The sequence below is a fragment of the Merops nubicus genome, unplaced genomic scaffold, assembly GCF_000691845.1.
Source record: "Merops nubicus isolate BGI_N331 unplaced genomic scaffold, ASM69184v1 scaffold295, whole genome shotgun sequence".
NCBI lineage: Eukaryota > Metazoa > Chordata > Aves > Coraciiformes > Meropidae > Merops > Merops nubicus.
Window position 1 is genome coordinate 42,580 of NW_008608734.1, and position 16,701 is coordinate 59,280.

A 16,701-nucleotide genomic window follows, 5' to 3' on the forward strand; every position below is an offset into this window, starting at 1 on the left:
TTCCTGCAGTTCACCTCGAAGATGTTAGTTAAAACCCAAAAAAAGCCCTTTTCCTGGGATGAGCTGAATGCCCTTAAGAGATTAGGGAGGATACTCAGTACCAGGTAAAGTCAGGTCCTAAACTTCTGCCTAAAAAAAGAAGGTCCCAGTGGTGGAGGTCGTGTGAGTTCTCCAAATCACTGCTGCCAGCCAGCTTGCAGAGCCACTGCTCTCTGTGGCTGGGAGAAGCTGGCTGAAGAATAACCCATCACCTGACTCCACAAAAGCAACTGGGAGCCAGCAAAGTGTTAAAACACTCAGAAAGCAGAGGAGGGAAGGAACAAGTGACATTGGCCAAGGAAAGCTATAAACCAGCTGACTGTGGAAGAAGACTACTTGGCTCAGAGATGCTTTACTGTTTCCTCCACTCGTAGTTGCCTTCCAAAGTGGATTATCACCCTCCCTAAATGCCCTAATATTTCACTCCTTCCCTTTCTTTGCATGACCATAAATCACACTATGCCTGTATGATTTTAAAAAAACAAAACAAAACAAAACAGATAAAAACTTCACAAGAAGGGAAAAATAATCATAATTCTGTAATGTTATATCACAGAAAACTGTGTACATTTTTTCCCCATACAGGACATACTTCAAATAAAATAATTTTAACACCTATAATGATAACATTCCTTCTTCCCGACAGAAGTAGAATTGTTGTTTTTTTTCACCCCAGTTTGGTACATAAATATAAGAAAATAGTCTTTGAATATTTACATCCAGGTGTTTTAAATGTTATTTCCTGACATATTTAATTCTCATTTTCTCTCCAGCCACGGGCATTCTTTCCAAATTTATATACTAATCTCCGACCGTCCACACGTTCCAAGATTTCTCTTTTATAGTAGTATCTGTTAAAACAAAAACATACAGAAATATTTCAGATGAAATTCACCTACAGTCCTAAAAGGCCACTGCTGACTAGGAAATCCCTCAGCGAGCTGAAAAGTCTGTATTTTCTTTTTATATAAAGACCTAAGATTATCATAACTGAAAATCAGAAAAGAATTGCTGCCTTCTCTTTATTTTATATTCGTTATATCCTGAGTTTGAATTTCACCATATTTCCAGCCATAGCATATTGCCATATTTATCACATGCTCTTATGAGATTTCATGGGTGGTTTGGGGTTGGTTTTTTTTTTCCAGTAAGCCACAATCTCAGCTCAAAGAGGAAAGAATCTCAACTTCCACGTAAAAACGCATTTTGAACTTTCACAGATTATGGGAAAACGCTCAAAATGCTCAAGAAAATCCTCACCTAGAGTTTGTAAATCTATTTTAAGGTAATGGGTGGAGGATACATCTTGTTTCTGAACACTGCTGGAAATAATTGGACCATTTAAACCTTCCCAGTTCAGTAGCATGTGAAATTTCAGCTTGCTGCAACCACGTTTCCCTCCTGCATTTGTTTTTTGGGGGGGTGGCAGCAGAATGTCTATTATGTCTACAACATACATGTATGTTATAGGTATTATAGTGCTCAAAATCAGTGCAGAAGACTCAGCTGTCAAGCAAGCAACTGGTGCTGCAACCAATTCCTTTTTAAAACTCAACCAGATTCAGGTATTCTCTTTATTTGTCCCAGTCTTCCACAGTAACATCTCAGCTCACCTCATAGCCCGGCTGAGTTTCTCATAAGTCATGCTGCTGTTGTTTTTCTTCTTTCCCCAGAGCTGAGCCACAGCTTCAGATTTTAAAAATCTGAAGACCCCTTCTGACCGGTCTTCCCACTTGATTAATCCTGGGTTTTTCTCAGGATTGAGAAGAATATCTCGAATAAATTCCCACAGATGAGTTCCTCGAGGGTCTGAAAGACAAAAGAGGGCAGGAGGAAGGGGTTTCTTTAGAGCTCCCCATTTTTATGGCATGTTCTGTGTCACCTACAGGTGATGACCATTCAAGTAGGGACAGCCCATAGTTGCTGGACCCCCACCTCAGAAATAAATAGGCAAAAAAATGCTGACAGCTTTTCCACTGAGGCTGGAAGTGAGCGTCAGCCTCAGGCAGTCTGAGCCCCAGCAACCACAGCAGGTAGAATCCAAACAATCCACAGCTTCCTTCTGCCTTTGGCACCGTTTCTGCCCTGGAGATAACATGTTTAAATCTTGCCCTCATCTCATTTGCCCATTTTTCCTGATATTCTTCTACAGCATGGCACATAACCTGATACTATCATGCAGCACATGAAACAGCCAAGATAATTGTGAAGCAGGCACTGAATCTCCACGTATTTCAAAAGACAGACACAAGGCAAAGGATGTAAAATATTTTTCCACATCAATGAGCATTTGGCCCTAGGTGTCTCTGGCAGACTTCAAGATGTAAGAAGATTTAGAGTGGGTAGAGGGGTAGTGGCAGAACTGGCTAGCCAAAATTGTACCTGAAAAAGGTGTGAAGAACTTTGACCATGATATCAGGAAAGGCAAACCCAGATCTCTAAGTTCAAAAGGTAGACCTCCCAGTTTAAGCACAAACCCATCCCACAGTTAGTGCAGAGATGGCATCAGAAAGCCCAGGTCAAAAAGAAGAAAAGAAAAAAAAGATTAAATAAATCCAACAAGTCAGATGTAGCAGTTTATGGATGAGGAGTAACAAACACAATGACAAGGTGGGCCAGCAAGAAAGTAGTCCTTTGGTCTGGCTTCAAAAGCATGCAAGGGTTTCTATCAAATTAAGAAGAAGTTAGTCAAAGATCTGAAGGTGAGTAGAAAATGATAGAGTGCAGCATGAGTAGATTTCAGTCAACTCATCCAATATTTTTCTTTGCTGTTATAATAATTAATCTTAATTCTAATATAACATAGTTCTTTGTTTTCTAGAACTAACAAAACATGGTGGACCTATTCTATCTGGACATCAGTAACATAATAGATCAAGATACACAGCAGCCCTGGAGAACTGGAAATGTAGGGGATCAGTGCAGCATGGCAAGGTGACATCTTCTGTATGCCAAGGCTGTGATTATGTTCTTAGAATCACAGTCTCATGTTGAAAAGGACCCATAAGGATCTCTGAATCCAATTCCCTGCTCCTCGCAGGACTACCTAAAACCAAACCCTATGACTAAGAGCTTCGTCAAGATGCTCCTTAAACTCTGACAGCCTTGGTGCTCTGACAGCTTCTCTGGGGAGGCTGTTCCAGTGACTGGCCATCCTCTCAGTGAAGAAACTTTTCCTAATGATCTGAACTTCCCCTGATGCAGCTTCATTCCATTTCCTCGTGGCCTCTTGTTGGTCACCAGAGAGAGGAGATGAGCACCTCCCTCTCTGCTGCCCTCCTTGAGGAAGTTGTAGGCTGGGATGAGGTCACCCCACAGCCTTCCCTTAAGATGAAGAAACCAAGTGACCTCAGTTCTTCACAGGCCTGCCTCCAAATCAGTCCTATCTAATCCTTTAATTAGCAAACTTGATATGCACACACACACAAAAAAAAAGGAGCAAAATATCTGTGTGCAGGTAAAATCTGTAGCTCTTGTTGGGCAAAGCTACAGTGCAGGCTGAGAAGAGAAATTGGGAAGGGACAGATAATCTGGAGATGGAGTGAAATCAAATACTACAAAATTCAGTGAAGGACCAATATTAAGATTTTCTATTATAAATAGGGAATGACACAGGATTCAAAAGACATAAACAAGATATTTTGGGCATTAAAATCTCAGTAAAGTACATCCATGGTCCAGAATCACAATTATGGTTGTCCTCAGAGTCAGGTTGTATCAAAACTATCAGAAAAAGCAGAGAAGTGTGAAGACTGTCATAACAGAAGAGGAGAAAGTGGCAGGGCTGAGGGGCAGCTGCTTCCTTTTGACACCACGTGTGAGAAGTTCTGCAAGGAGATGCTGAGCAGGGTGTCTGGTGTGGGTTGCACCAGGCAGGCACAGGCACAAGAATGGCCATACCCATGCACAGACCTCCCTGCTCCCACCCTTCATCATCCCTGGACCCATCCTGGTCCATCAGCCCAGCTCAAGGCAAGGCAGAGGCAGCTGGTTTCTGCCTCACACTGATGGCAACCATTTGGAAAATACAACAATACTGAGGCAAAAACAACGTCAGCAAACAGTACTAGAAACAGCCAGATCCTTGGAGGATTCAATCACAACAACAATCTAACCAGTTTTGCTTTCAAAGTGCTTCCTTTCCCCCCCCCAAAGGGGATTTGCTTTTCATGTGTTGCTTTTCCTTCAGTCAACCCACCATTATAAACACGAATGTCGACTTACTGTGCTTCTTGGTGTGGGACTTTGGGGTATGATCTTGTGATTTTTTCACATCTGAAGAATCTGCAGAGAAGGAAAATGAAGCCTATTTGTAAATTTGATTAAAGGCTTTCCATTGACTAGCAGGTTGCAAGAAAGAAGAACCACAAAAAAGGACTAATATCTCTTTTAAAGATAATCACTTTTCAGAAGGTAATCTAAGCGAGGAGGGAAGGGGAGAGTTTTGTTTTCTGTGCTGGATGTTAATCTGCACACTTCACAAAGAGACCATTGATGAATAAAGAACGAACGCAGGGGTAAACATTCGGCTTTTGAAACCTAAATTTGATTAACAAATACCTCACCTCATGTTATGTGTGTGAGAGAGAGAAAAAAAAAAAAAAAAAGAAAATAAGACTATCATGTCTATAAAAGGAACCCTGAATTGTGCCATTATGTCTTAGCCTTTGCAGAAGCATGTCTCTTTGGGGGCTTATTTGTTTCTGAAGAGATGATCTAATGGGAAATGTATGCGCCGGTCCCGATGCACAGAACACCTACCTGCCTAAAACATAATGAACTGGCAAATCATTGTTTTGGGGAGGGCAGGGTGGAGGGAACGGGGCTATGCTGGTAGGAGTTTTTGGCAGCTGGGTGTGCATACATTGTTCTGTGGCTCAGAGCCATAGAAACAAGCCATTTCTCATCAATGGGACTTTTTCACCTGCAGCCAGCCAGAGGAGGAATAAGGTTTCTGGCAGAAGTGTTTCTTCAGAAACCAATTTCTGCCTTCTCATGACTGTCAGCTCCCTCTCAGCCTGCACCTTCAACCATCCCACCCTCCAACCACCACAGCCTGGCTCTGCTCTTGTCATTAATGAGCAGCTTTCAGCTGATTGCTCCGAGTCTCCCAAAATCTGCTGGCAGAAGTGTTTCTTCAGAAACCAATTTTTGCCTTCTCATGACTGTCAGCTCCCTCGCAGCCTGCACCTTCAACCATCTCACCCTCCAACCACCACTGCTCTTGTCATGAATGAGCAGCTTTCAGCTGATTGCTCCGAGTCTCCCAAAATCTGCGGGATCATCCCAAGAGGGAACCCCTTCTGCGTTTGCTTTTCAGCATCCTTCGTGCCTGAATGCCATGAAGGAAAGCTGAAGGTCCCACGCATGTTTTCCCAGCTTCTATGAATGCACAATTATCATACTTTTCATGGAAACCGGGTGATTTGCATGGGAAAATGACTCACAGGAAATACTAATTTGCATAAGAAACTCGTCGGATTTGCACAAGCAACTGTAATAGCTGCATGTGAAAAGGTAAATGCAAAGATATTCACACACTTGCTTTATTCATACATAACTGGAAACATGAACTGAACAGGTCAGTGGGGATAAGCCTAACCTCCACTATTCTGAGCCTGACATAATTATTGTCCCTGACCCCCGAGCACTAAACGCACTGAGTCACTCCACCTTCCCACTCTCAAAGAGCAGGAACTAGCTTGAACCTCGCTCAGCTTGGGGGGAAAAAGTAAAATGAGGCTTATTTCACTACCTTTCCTCAGCTTAAGATTCCCCTGATGCTATTAAAAGCCTGTGGGAACTCCAGGCGAGGGCAGCAGGACCCAGTCCTTTTTTTTGCCCTCTCCTATAAATCCTCCTCACTTGAAAAATCCCACAATTCACTTGCAAATGTTTGTTATGCTCCACTTAGCTGGAGATTTATTCTTGGAAGCCGAGTTGCCTTCTACCTAGCTGGGGATATGTTCTGGATTTCAGCTGTGTAAACAGCCTCCTGTTCTGCCTCCACTCCTATGGGGAGACCGGTTTCAAACATGTCATGTTAGGAGGCTGCAGCCTGACAGATGAAAAGAGTTATGCTGCAGTTTCAACAAAGGTGTCTTGCAAAACCTTTTGACAAAAGGTTGCCCAGTATTTGCATATGATTCAGGAATGAGCCATTTTTTTTTTTTACGGGATATACAAATTTAGTTTTTTCAGGAGGCTGTGCCCTTGGCGTGCCACCCTAGCTCTAGGCTTAAGCAGTCAGCAGGTAAACACACCATGCCAGGATCTTGACAGCTCCCCAGTCCTGTTGGAGAGCTCCAAAATCCTGGTAGTCATCTTGTGAGAGTGGGTGGAGGCAGAGAAGAAAGCAAACACTGTTTGGTTGGGTGGCTTTTTTTAAAGATTTGGTGTTTCTTTCTTCTTGCCAGAATTTTTTTTTTTTATGGGGTTTGTTTGTTTGCTTTGTTTTGTTTATTTATTGCTGAGTGTGTTAGCTTAAACTGGATGTCACCTGGCAAATGTGTCTGTGCTGGGAGGCCAGGGGATGCAGCAACAGGGCTGGCACGGGGACCTGCCACCCATGGGCAGAGGCTCAGGGTTGCCCCCAGTGCCTGCGAGGCTCCATCTACAACCTGTGCTCCTCTTTCTGATCCTCCCATGACTTCCAGTTTCCTCCCTCAGGTGTGTTTGCTTAACAGCCTCTTCAGAAAGCCCTGCCTTTCCTTGCTCCCCTGCCCTCTCTGCTCTTCTCCCTTGCCCTCTCACCTCCATCCCTGGTGCTTGCCCCTGGGACATGCCCCAGAGAACACCCCAAGACACGTGCCCAGGCTGCACCTTGGCTGTGCCACTTCTGGGGAGGAACAGGGCATTTGTTTGCCCATCTCCAGCACAGGAGAGCGTGGTGGAGATGGAATGTCTTGGCTCTGACACCAACATATTCCCCTTTGACTTAGTCACTTTAAAAGACACGTGGGGACTGCAGATCATTTGATCTTCTTTGTCTTCACAGAAAGAAGAGAGATGCCTTTCTTGCAAGTAAGCTGTTGTAACAATGACAGCTGAAAGAGCTTTCAGAATCTATATTGTTTGGTTTAAAGCTCCTGGAGGCTCAGATTAAATCTTACAACAGATGACCACAGAGGCTATTCTACATCAGTAGCTCTGGGACAAGTGACAAAAAATTAACAACATAATCACTTACCAGGAGAGTGGTGAGTAGGTGTGGACATGGAAATCTGAGCACGACAGAATGTTTTACTGTCCAACAGCTCTGGGAAGTAAAAAGAAGACATTTAAAGTAATAGCTTCAGACAACAATAAAACCAGCTCAGAAATACATGAAGTATTGTGATGTTAGTTACCTACTGTGCTACCATAGCCACTGTCATACAGGTAATTCTCTTCTTTCCAGGACACCATTAATGATGGATCTGAAGGGAAAGGACCAAAAGGAAAATCAGACCACTAAATAAACATTTTTTTTAGCACAGAGGTGAATCCTGAGCACTGAGGGAGTAAGAAATGTCTAAAATTAGAGCTAAGAGAACCATAAAGTGAAGGGCCTACGCATGAAATTATTTCCTTTCACTCAAATTAGGGATGGGGTTTTGCATACTGAGGCAAACGTACTTACACTGACTTCTAGAAATAATATAGTAGGCTCTTCCTTTTCCTGGTTAATACATAATTTATGCCTGCTCTTGAAGGAGGTTTCCTATGCCAAATCAACTCTGATTCTACCCAAGTCCTGAATTCTCATCCCCTGGTGATTACAGCAGTGATTTAGTGCCATAGAGATGGAATTGTTCTCAAATATCTAGTATAGCTATCAAATCAAATATCCAAAAATGAAATATCTGTCTGAAATATCAAAATGGGAGTATGCTTATAACAACTGTTTATTTCTGTAATGGTAGAACTCAAAAGTCCCCTCTGAAACAGAGCTTCATGTATAAGCACATAACAAGAAACATGAAAGCTTAATCCTAGATTGTCCTGGTTTGGGGACAAACCAGGACATGGATAAAGGGCCATTTTATTCCAGCCACATCAAGTCCCTACCCTTAACCTAAAAGCTACCTTCATGAGTAAAAAGGAATAGTTTTGTTGACCCTCTGGTCAATAAATTATACATTGATCTCCTGATCTCCTACTCTCACCACAGTGCATTTTTGAGGTAAGAAGCTTTAAAAATCTCTTTTTCTTTTGAATTCTGGTCAGAAACTGTGAGATGTAAGGTTCAAATCTAGTTTTTTTTTTTTTTTTCATGTTCATATAAATGAATTCAAAAACACAAAAATGAGTTATAGCTAAATCATCACGTTTGGCTGGGTTACCACTTATGACATTGGAATTTAGCAGGTATGCTAAGTAATAGGTGCATGTTTGGGCACCCAGAGCTTGTGTTCTTACAATAGAACACACCCTTTGCTTGCTTGGACACCTGATCTGCCTAAAGTTGCCTCTGAAAACAGGCCTTATGAGCCAGGACGTGGAGAGAATGTTTTGTCTTCCCATTTTGGCCTTTTTCACCAGCAAATGAGTTACTCCTGGGCTTTAACCTTTCCAAGGTGTGCAGCTGAAGTTCTCAGCACTGCACAGTGTCTCTCTAGTGGGAACAATAATATGTTATACCAAGATCTACAAGCAAGAAGAAACTGCATGGTGCCCTTGGCTGGAGAGGCTGGACTCCTCTGGATTAGCTGAATAAATAGGCTGGCAGTATATGGCAGAGACATCACACCCAATAAATCTGCATTCATTCTGCCAGAAGGTATTAAAATACAGCTCATGAACACATACAAAGAGCCTGGGACTAGTGGGATAGAGAGTGTTTGGATATGGACAGAGGTGCTCTGGCAAAGGAATGGGGGAAATAATCATGCTGGAAGAGGATTGAACTAAGCTGAAGTTATTTTCTCAGTGAAACCAAGCCCTGAGAGGAAAGGCATCTAACTGTGAACACACTGGAGAAAAAGACTGAAGCAGGAAAAATGTAGATCTGGTCAATCCAAAATACTACCCAAATTTCTGTTTCATTGAAACACCACGAAACTGAAGTGTAACTTTTTTTTATATATATATAAGGGTGTTTTTTTTAAGAATTTTCTCATGTTTCAAACATTAACAGCACTTCAAAACAAATTATTTTTTCTCTTTTTTTTTTTTTAAACTGATAATCCTGTGAAAATAGTGGGTTTGAAACCTGCTAAATAAAGTCCTCTACAAATCTGCACTTGAGCACTGCAAACTATTCCAGCTCTGAACTTCAACAGGGACTGCAGAATTCTCTCAGGTAAAGTGGCCACAACTAAGATACGTTGGTACTCCCCAAAACTTTAAAAAGTAGACGCTGACAGATAATTGTGAACTCCTTTTATTCTGCATGATGCAATTTCCATTCTATTTAATGCTCGTTTGATATCTCCCTCTTGGAATGAAGAGCTTCCCCTCTTTTGCCTCTTTTTTTGAGCAGCTTCTCAGCTGTTACTCACCTGTTTGCTCTGTCTTCACAATGACATTATGAGACTGGTACATGTCACTTCCACACTGACCTGCAAGCAAGCAGGGAGATAGGACATAAGACAACGACCAGGGAAGAATCAAAGTTATCACCTCCAAGCAGCAACTGCTACAGCTGAGCCAGAGGGCTAATTGTGGAGAAATGAGGGAAATGTGCCTTTTTCCCTGGTCTTTCAGACCTTATGTCATATCTAAGCAATTTAGCAATATGGTCAATGAGGTATAAGCAGCATAGCAAACATAGCCAGTGAGATCTGCCAGGTAGGTCTCTGGGGACTTGTGAAGATCCCAGAATTCAGACCACTGTACGTTTTTCTTTGCTTTATATCTACTTACCATTCCATTTTAGGTGCTGAAGGTTGCTGTAAAGCAGCTGCCCTGCTGTCCCAGCTGCCTGAGTGAATTCCTGCAGGCTCATGCTGCACAGATGTTCCCCGTTGATATCGAACTCCTGGAAGGGTATGCAGTTGGCATCCAGTTGATTGGTATCAAGGAGATGCTGCAGCCACTCCCAGACTTGAAACTTAGTCCAGTACTGCGGGTGTATTTCATGCCACTGGGTTCCATAGAAGCTGCTGGACACTGGAAAAGAAAATAGGTCTTCACTGTCTCTGAAAGCACCCCAAGATTATGTCAATGTCAAGAAAACTTTATAGCTAAATTGCCTAGAAGTCTACAAATCTAGATTCTTTCTCAGTCCTTCACACTAGCTCAGTAGCTATTGCAGGAGAAGGTATTATATTGTTTTGTTTTTTTTTTTCCCTCATTTTTCCAATTAAAAACTAGGAATTATTACATTACACCTTTCTCGTCAGGTTGAGTGTGTAGGGATTAATTTATTAATGCTGGCTAAATACACCAAGATTTTTTGAAGAAAGATACCTTACAGAAGCACTGTTGAAAAAGGTCTGCAGATCTTTGTGCTGGAAAATAATTTTAGTGCGTCAGAAAATAATGGGAAAGCCTTCAAAATTCTCATAACGTGATGTGGAAATTTTCTTAAAATAAGGATTTAATAAGGAATTAATATATATTGTGGGATTCAATCAAAGAATGATAACAGCCAAAGCACTCTCGTACTGCTCCACAGTAAAAGCCCACAGCTTCATGGCAGAGCAGGCATGCTGAAGAATAAATGTTATTTCTCTCGTCAGGTAAGGTGATTTCTCAAGGCAGTTGTAAAACTCATTTTTAGCCACAGAAGCTGCCTAATTTTCCTGTTAGGAGGTCTTAATATATTTTTTTTGCCATCTTTTAAACTGCTTTCAGCTGCGTGTCATCGCGCAACAATAAATTGATGTGTGAAAATGAAAGAAAGTTTATGGGAGATAGGATGGCTCTAAAAGACACAAAAAAGTATCTTAAGTTTCTCTATCAAAGTTGGCCAATATGATCAACTTAGGGAGTCTGCAGGACTGTTTCTCATCTTCCTGTTGAAGGTTTTGGGGCATAAATGTGGTAAACGATCGAATGCGATCTGTCAGAGAATAAAGGTTTGACAGAGCCATCAAGGCTCCTGAAAAGGAGACTGACACATAATCTCATCACTTCAGGAGGGTAAAGGAATTTTAGAGGCCACAAGATTCCTAATGTAAATGGAGAGCCTTTAGTGAAAGAGTAGATTGCTAAAAGGAAGGGCAGAAGCGAAGCAGAAGCGAAGCAGAAGCGAAGCAGAAGCGAAGCAGAAGCGAAGCAGAAGCGAAGCAGAAGCGAAGCAGAGGCTGGTCTGAGCTTTTGCCTTCCTGTCCCTCTAAAATAAGTGAATCCTGATGAGCTTTACACTGAAAACATAAAAACAGATCCCACAGTTTCTATTCATGAAAGATTGTACAAAGTGAAACTCAGCCAGGACTTTTTTCCCCCCATAAATCTGCTACAGACAGGTCGGTACATTTATTAAGTGTGTGCTTATGTATTTCTGTGTATTTAGAAATTAACTTAAAAAAAAAGAACAAGAGTTTCACTGGGTGGGAACTTTCATTGTAAGTTTTGTTCCAGCTTTATTTGGATTAGAAGGACAATTGCAGTGTGTGGTTTTCTGCTTAGATTTTAAGGTTTACCTGTCAACTGAGTGATGAAAAGAATTTAAAAGCACTATATATACAGATGCCTATATCTATACTTTATACTGAGAGCATATATATGAACACATTTTTATATATACAGTGACATAATTAGAAAACTGGAAGAAAATGAGGTCTCAGATCCCAAGTTATCTAGTGCTCTAATGCCAGTCTAATTAGAAAGCTAGCCAGTAATTTGAGCTGAGAAAACAAATACAGTAAAGGAGCAAAAAAATGATTCCCCTGGAAAGTCAGAGTGGTGATTAGCACTGAAGAGTAATGTTGGTTTAGAGAAGGCATGAGGGATAAAGGTAAGGTGGAAAGACATCTGGGCTGAGAATAAGGAACTTTTGGCCCTTTCAATGCCTAAAAATTAATTTTAAGAAAAAGAACCAGGAAGGAAATTAATCCCAAACTGGTCGCTTTCAGAAACTTGATGTTCAGCTTTTTATAAATAAAGTAACAAATGGAATTTTTTCTTACTAGCAGTGAAACTCCACTAAATTACTATTACTGAAAAATAATACTTGTGCATGCTTAAAGGTGTAGTAGCCTCTTCCTCCCTGCCTCTCCCCAAAACACAGGGCTTAGAGCCGTTGAATTCCTCCTACCATTGCTTGTGGAATATCCATCTGTCCAGGAAGGCTGCTGGTGGAGTAGATTGCTGCTGGAATTGATACTCATTCTGCCAGCTCCTTCCAAAATCATGATCTGTAAGTGAATCAAACAGTTTGCTTAATGAGCAGTGTCTAGTCCAAGAGGTAAATGGCAAAAAAAACCACCACCCCAACAAAATCCATTAAGGTGAAGAGAGGAAGCAAATTGCATTTGTAGGAGATACAATTGAAATCAAGAACATGTTGCCACAACCCCTTTTCCACTGCCACACTGTCTCCTTATGATAAACATTACCACGATTGATTTGCATATGCAAGAAGCAAGTTTCTACAGCTGCCCATCCATATATGAATAATCTGTAATCAGAAATTACACCGACTGAAAAGACAAAGCTCTTGACAGAGCAGGAAAACTGCCAAGCTTTGGGAAGTGAAATACTACATCGTTTTCATTTTAATTCTACAATGAAATGTGCTTTAAACATGGGGGGTTTTTTTCTTTTCTTTTTTTTTTTAGCAGAGAGAAAAGCCTTCTCAATGATTGCAAATGAAACTATACAGTGGACAACAAGCCATGCTCAGAAACGTCCTCGTGCAGAAGGACGCACATGCCAATGCTACAGGGAGGTAATGTTACAGGGTATACCTTGTCAGCTAACCCAGTTTTTTATCTGATCTGTGTCAGCAGTGTCTATAACACTGCTCAGTAACAAATATCACAGATCATCCCTTTCAAACCCCTGAAAAAAAAAAATCAGACAGTCAAAAATCTTGTAAATGAGACAGCCGTTGTTGGAACAGACGCAGCAATTTGGAGTGACACCACCCCCAAGACACCTTTCCCTCTTTTAACACAAGCTTCCCTTTCTACTTACCTGAATATTAGTACCGTGAATAAAATTCTCCTTTATTTTATTTATATTTAAAAAACCCAACCCTACTTATATGCTGTTTTAGCAAAATATCACATATTTATCACACGCTTAATCATTCCACGTAGGGAAGTGGAATGATGAGGGAAGTTTATACAAAGTTCCCTCATTACAGGTATTCTTGATATTTTACGTTCTCTTTCACTGCTTTGAAGTTGCAAAGCTTTAAAAATATATATTATAACCATAGACCAAGAGTTTGGGAGCATCATTTGTTAAATACTATAAAGGCTTCAGATTGTTATTCTTATAGAAATACACAGAAGAAAAAACAAAGTTTAAAAGTATTTTAAATTTGAAGCCACAAAGTCTGTAAAAGCAAAATGTTAGATATAAGGATAGCATGTGCATGCAGCTAGATTTCACCTTGGAAATAAAAAAAAAGGATGAAATACAAAATGGACTTCTGAAAGTTAAAGTTTTGGCTGTTTACCTGCTGAGGTCAGTGAGAAAATGTTCACTAAGAGCACAGTCTGACACCCTACAAGCTCCTACCAGCAACTTTCTTGGTGGAAGAGGAGTCAACAGAAACACTCACAGCTTTGTTTTTAAAGAATGACCTAGGTTGGTATTTTCCTCTGTCATTGAAAAGAAATTATGTCACTTCTAAAAGTTACAAGTGTCTCTGTCTCTCTCTGCCCCACCCGCACCCGCACCCCCAGCCCCATCTGTATTTAGAAAGGAAGAGGGAGAGAAAGGCATCACTGAGAATTGCTTAAAAATTCAAAGCCTTAGGAAGTTTATCCCACAGAATGGTGCTTTACAGGATAACTTAGTTCAGGGTCTTCTTTTTCTAGCAATACAGAATGGCAAAATCAAACCACGGGTGTTTTAACAGTTGAATTCCACTCCTAATTCTAGACAATCTGTGACTCAGTGACCACCAACAAAGAGAATTTAATTTCTCACAGCAGGTATTTGGAGGTATAAGATGTTAACAATTAAGAGAGATAATCTATAGTCCCACTCTGGCCAAACAGAAGATGACTATTTTATTAATAAATTTATCAGTTAGTCAATTTATGCAAGTTAGAAGACATTTTTTAGTCCCTTTTTAAAGCCAAGTGACTTAGTATTGTGAGGGAGAAAGTGTAAGGAAGCAATTAAATTTATTATACTCATTATAAAGATGTTCAGCACATAAAATGAATATAATTTATCTCATATACTCAATATAGAAGAATTTTTAAGCATTATGCCTGTTTGCCATGCATTCACTTCTGAGATTGCACAGATTGATGACATATCAAATTATTTATTTAACCTGGGTTTTAATAATTTAAGACAATTAGGTTTTAATTAAGTATTAATAATAAAGACCTTATTATAGTATCAGATAGATGTTTAGGCAGAATACCAGCTATTCTGGGAACTATGAAACTTGAGGATTAACAAACTCTTAGCAAATTAGTGTAGTAAATTCACTGCTTTTAAAAAAGTTACAGTATTGATATTGAACTTTAACTTAGTGATCTGAAGACACATTTTCAGAAGCAATCTCAGAAATTCGGGTGCTGTGTTATGAGTTTTTATCTTCTACAGTTTCTGGAATTCTACATCATTTTCACGCCTGATAGTCGTGCAAATAAAAATATGTCTGGGAAAATGTGAGCATATGAACTGAAAAGATTTCTGCATTCAAGCTCCATTTTGCCCTTGAAAACTCCATTCCAGTAAACTCTCATTTTTCCTTCTGCCTAACTAATCAGGTGTATTTCCAACCCAAAAGATCCTACGACACTTTGATTCAGCAACTGAAACTCTGGGGAGTTAAATAAACCAAATCATGTGTCCTGCATAGTTTTTCTACCCCAGCATTAACTGAAACCAATGAATGTTAGAGCTCTGAGAAGAAACTCTGACAGCCTTTTCCCTAGATTGGGATTTTGGTTATTTTTCCTTTAAAATCCTCTTCCTTTATCACAGTTTAGCAGACAATTGCTCTCCATAGTACCCCTAAAAAAACACTAACAGTATTTTCAGATAACGTGCCTGGAACTTGCTTTATAAATGATTCAATCGATACATCCCAGTTTTGAAAGCTGTATAAGTTATCTCAAGCAGAAAAATTTAATCCAATTCCAATGTCACCTTTGGGAACAATCATTCATGAAAGGAAGAATTTGCAATATGACATTAACCACAGGAACAGGACAGGATTGGGATTTAGTTTAAACTTCCCCAAGGTTCTGTGTGTTATTCAACGTACTCATTTTTGGGTGACTTGAAAATTGTCAAGTCACCTCCTTTATCTTCATGCCAGGGTGTTCCTTATTGGAAATCATTCCAGCACTTTGTCCAGGGTATGTATAAAGTCCTGTTAATGCAACTTCCACCCCTTTGCTTGGAAGGGTACAGCATGGTGCTCAAGAATATTTTCCCTATGAAAACTAAACTGTGGCTTTCTCCATCTCATCTATATATATATTCTTTGATACAAGTTCACTTATAGCTGTGCCTCATCCCATACCTGTAAAGATTTTGAGTCAATGTATTGGAAGGGGTGTGCTCTTTGCTAGTTGAGGGCCAAATCCCCCAACCTCCCTCGTGTACAAAGCTGGTTAAAGGGTGTGAAGCCTCAAGGGGAAGGACAAATGTTCAGTTTTCTTTTAATCCTATGCTACGTATCAAAGCAAAGAGTGGAACTAATGAAACCTTGTTTCCTATGAGCGTGTACCTTGTGGTTGGATTCTCTGGTGTATAGTAAGATGTGAGCACTGATTGAAGTTTTTCCCACGGTTGGGGTATTCATAATATCTCATTGTCTCCAAGGAGTGAGCACAAGCTTCACTCTTTCTTTCAGATGGAATATTAATAGATTTTCCTCCTGTACTTGGCAGGCAGTTTTCATTAATCCTGTAAGAACGTCATATCTTTAAGACTTCTACCCCCTATCAAATTTAATTAAAATTAGTGATGGGACTCGAAGATTATTACAGGCCAAATGCAAAAGCCAACACACAGACAGAAAAACCACAAAAGCCTCATTTCCTCAGGAAACCAAGTCAAAAAGGGATTCTAGCCGAGCTGGGTGTGCACTGCACATTTCTGTACACACATCTCCATTCTTTTCCACTGAAGAGATACTTCTCTGGAGTATAATCTTACAACACTACAAAGGCACGTTCCACATTACAAGAGGAGGCAAAGAACACTTAATCAGCAAGGTTAAATATATTTGTGCACTGGTGTTCACCAACATTCTTCCTAGAGAGTCCTGCGAGATGGGATGGAATCATCCAAAAGCAAAACAATATCTTTCACCTCTATTCAATAGATCAGGTGATACTCAAAGACCAAACCCTGAAGGCCTCTCTTCAGGAGTGAAGAGGAGCTTTGACTGAGCTACAAGCCAGTAATTTGGCAATAAAGAGGAGGGCATTTGCTCTCTTCTCCTCCTCTGCTTTGACCACCCAGCCCCTCTGTAAATGGCAGTGATGGAAAGAGCCAGGAGCCATGGCCTGCCCACAGAGAAAACCCAGCATTGCAGAAAAACATATTTACAAATCCTTGAACCTTGAACCCCCTACAGTGCACTCC

The 16,701-nt window shown here is 40.5% G+C and overlaps 1 protein-coding gene across 3 annotated transcripts in view; it reads right to left on the reverse strand.

Moving 5' to 3' along the window:
* Window positions 1-559: 559 nt before the first annotated feature.
* The window catches only part of EHF (ets homologous factor), a 30,116-nt gene continuing 13,974 nt past the window's right edge, over window positions 560-16,701 (reverse strand). The window contains exons 2-9 of one of the 3 annotated variants that reach the window (XM_008940317.1): window positions 12,224-12,323; window positions 9,886-10,131; window positions 9,522-9,581; window positions 7,389-7,457; window positions 7,229-7,297; window positions 4,264-4,323; window positions 1,653-1,848; window positions 560-890 (exon numbers count right to left, since the gene is read on the reverse strand). In XM_008940317.1, the coding sequence (XP_008938565.1) occupies window positions 791-890; window positions 1,653-1,848; window positions 4,264-4,323; window positions 7,229-7,297; window positions 7,389-7,457; window positions 9,522-9,581; window positions 9,886-10,131; window positions 12,224-12,320 (897 nt within the window). In that variant the 5' untranslated portion in view covers window positions 12,321-12,323 and the 3' untranslated portion in view covers window positions 560-790. Of the gene's footprint in view, window positions 891-1,652; window positions 1,849-4,263; window positions 4,324-7,228; window positions 7,298-7,350; window positions 7,354-7,388; window positions 7,458-9,521; window positions 9,582-9,885; window positions 10,132-12,223; window positions 12,324-16,701 lie in introns of those variants that run through there. The other 2 variants (XM_008940318.1, XM_008940319.1) reach the window with 2 other exon arrangements.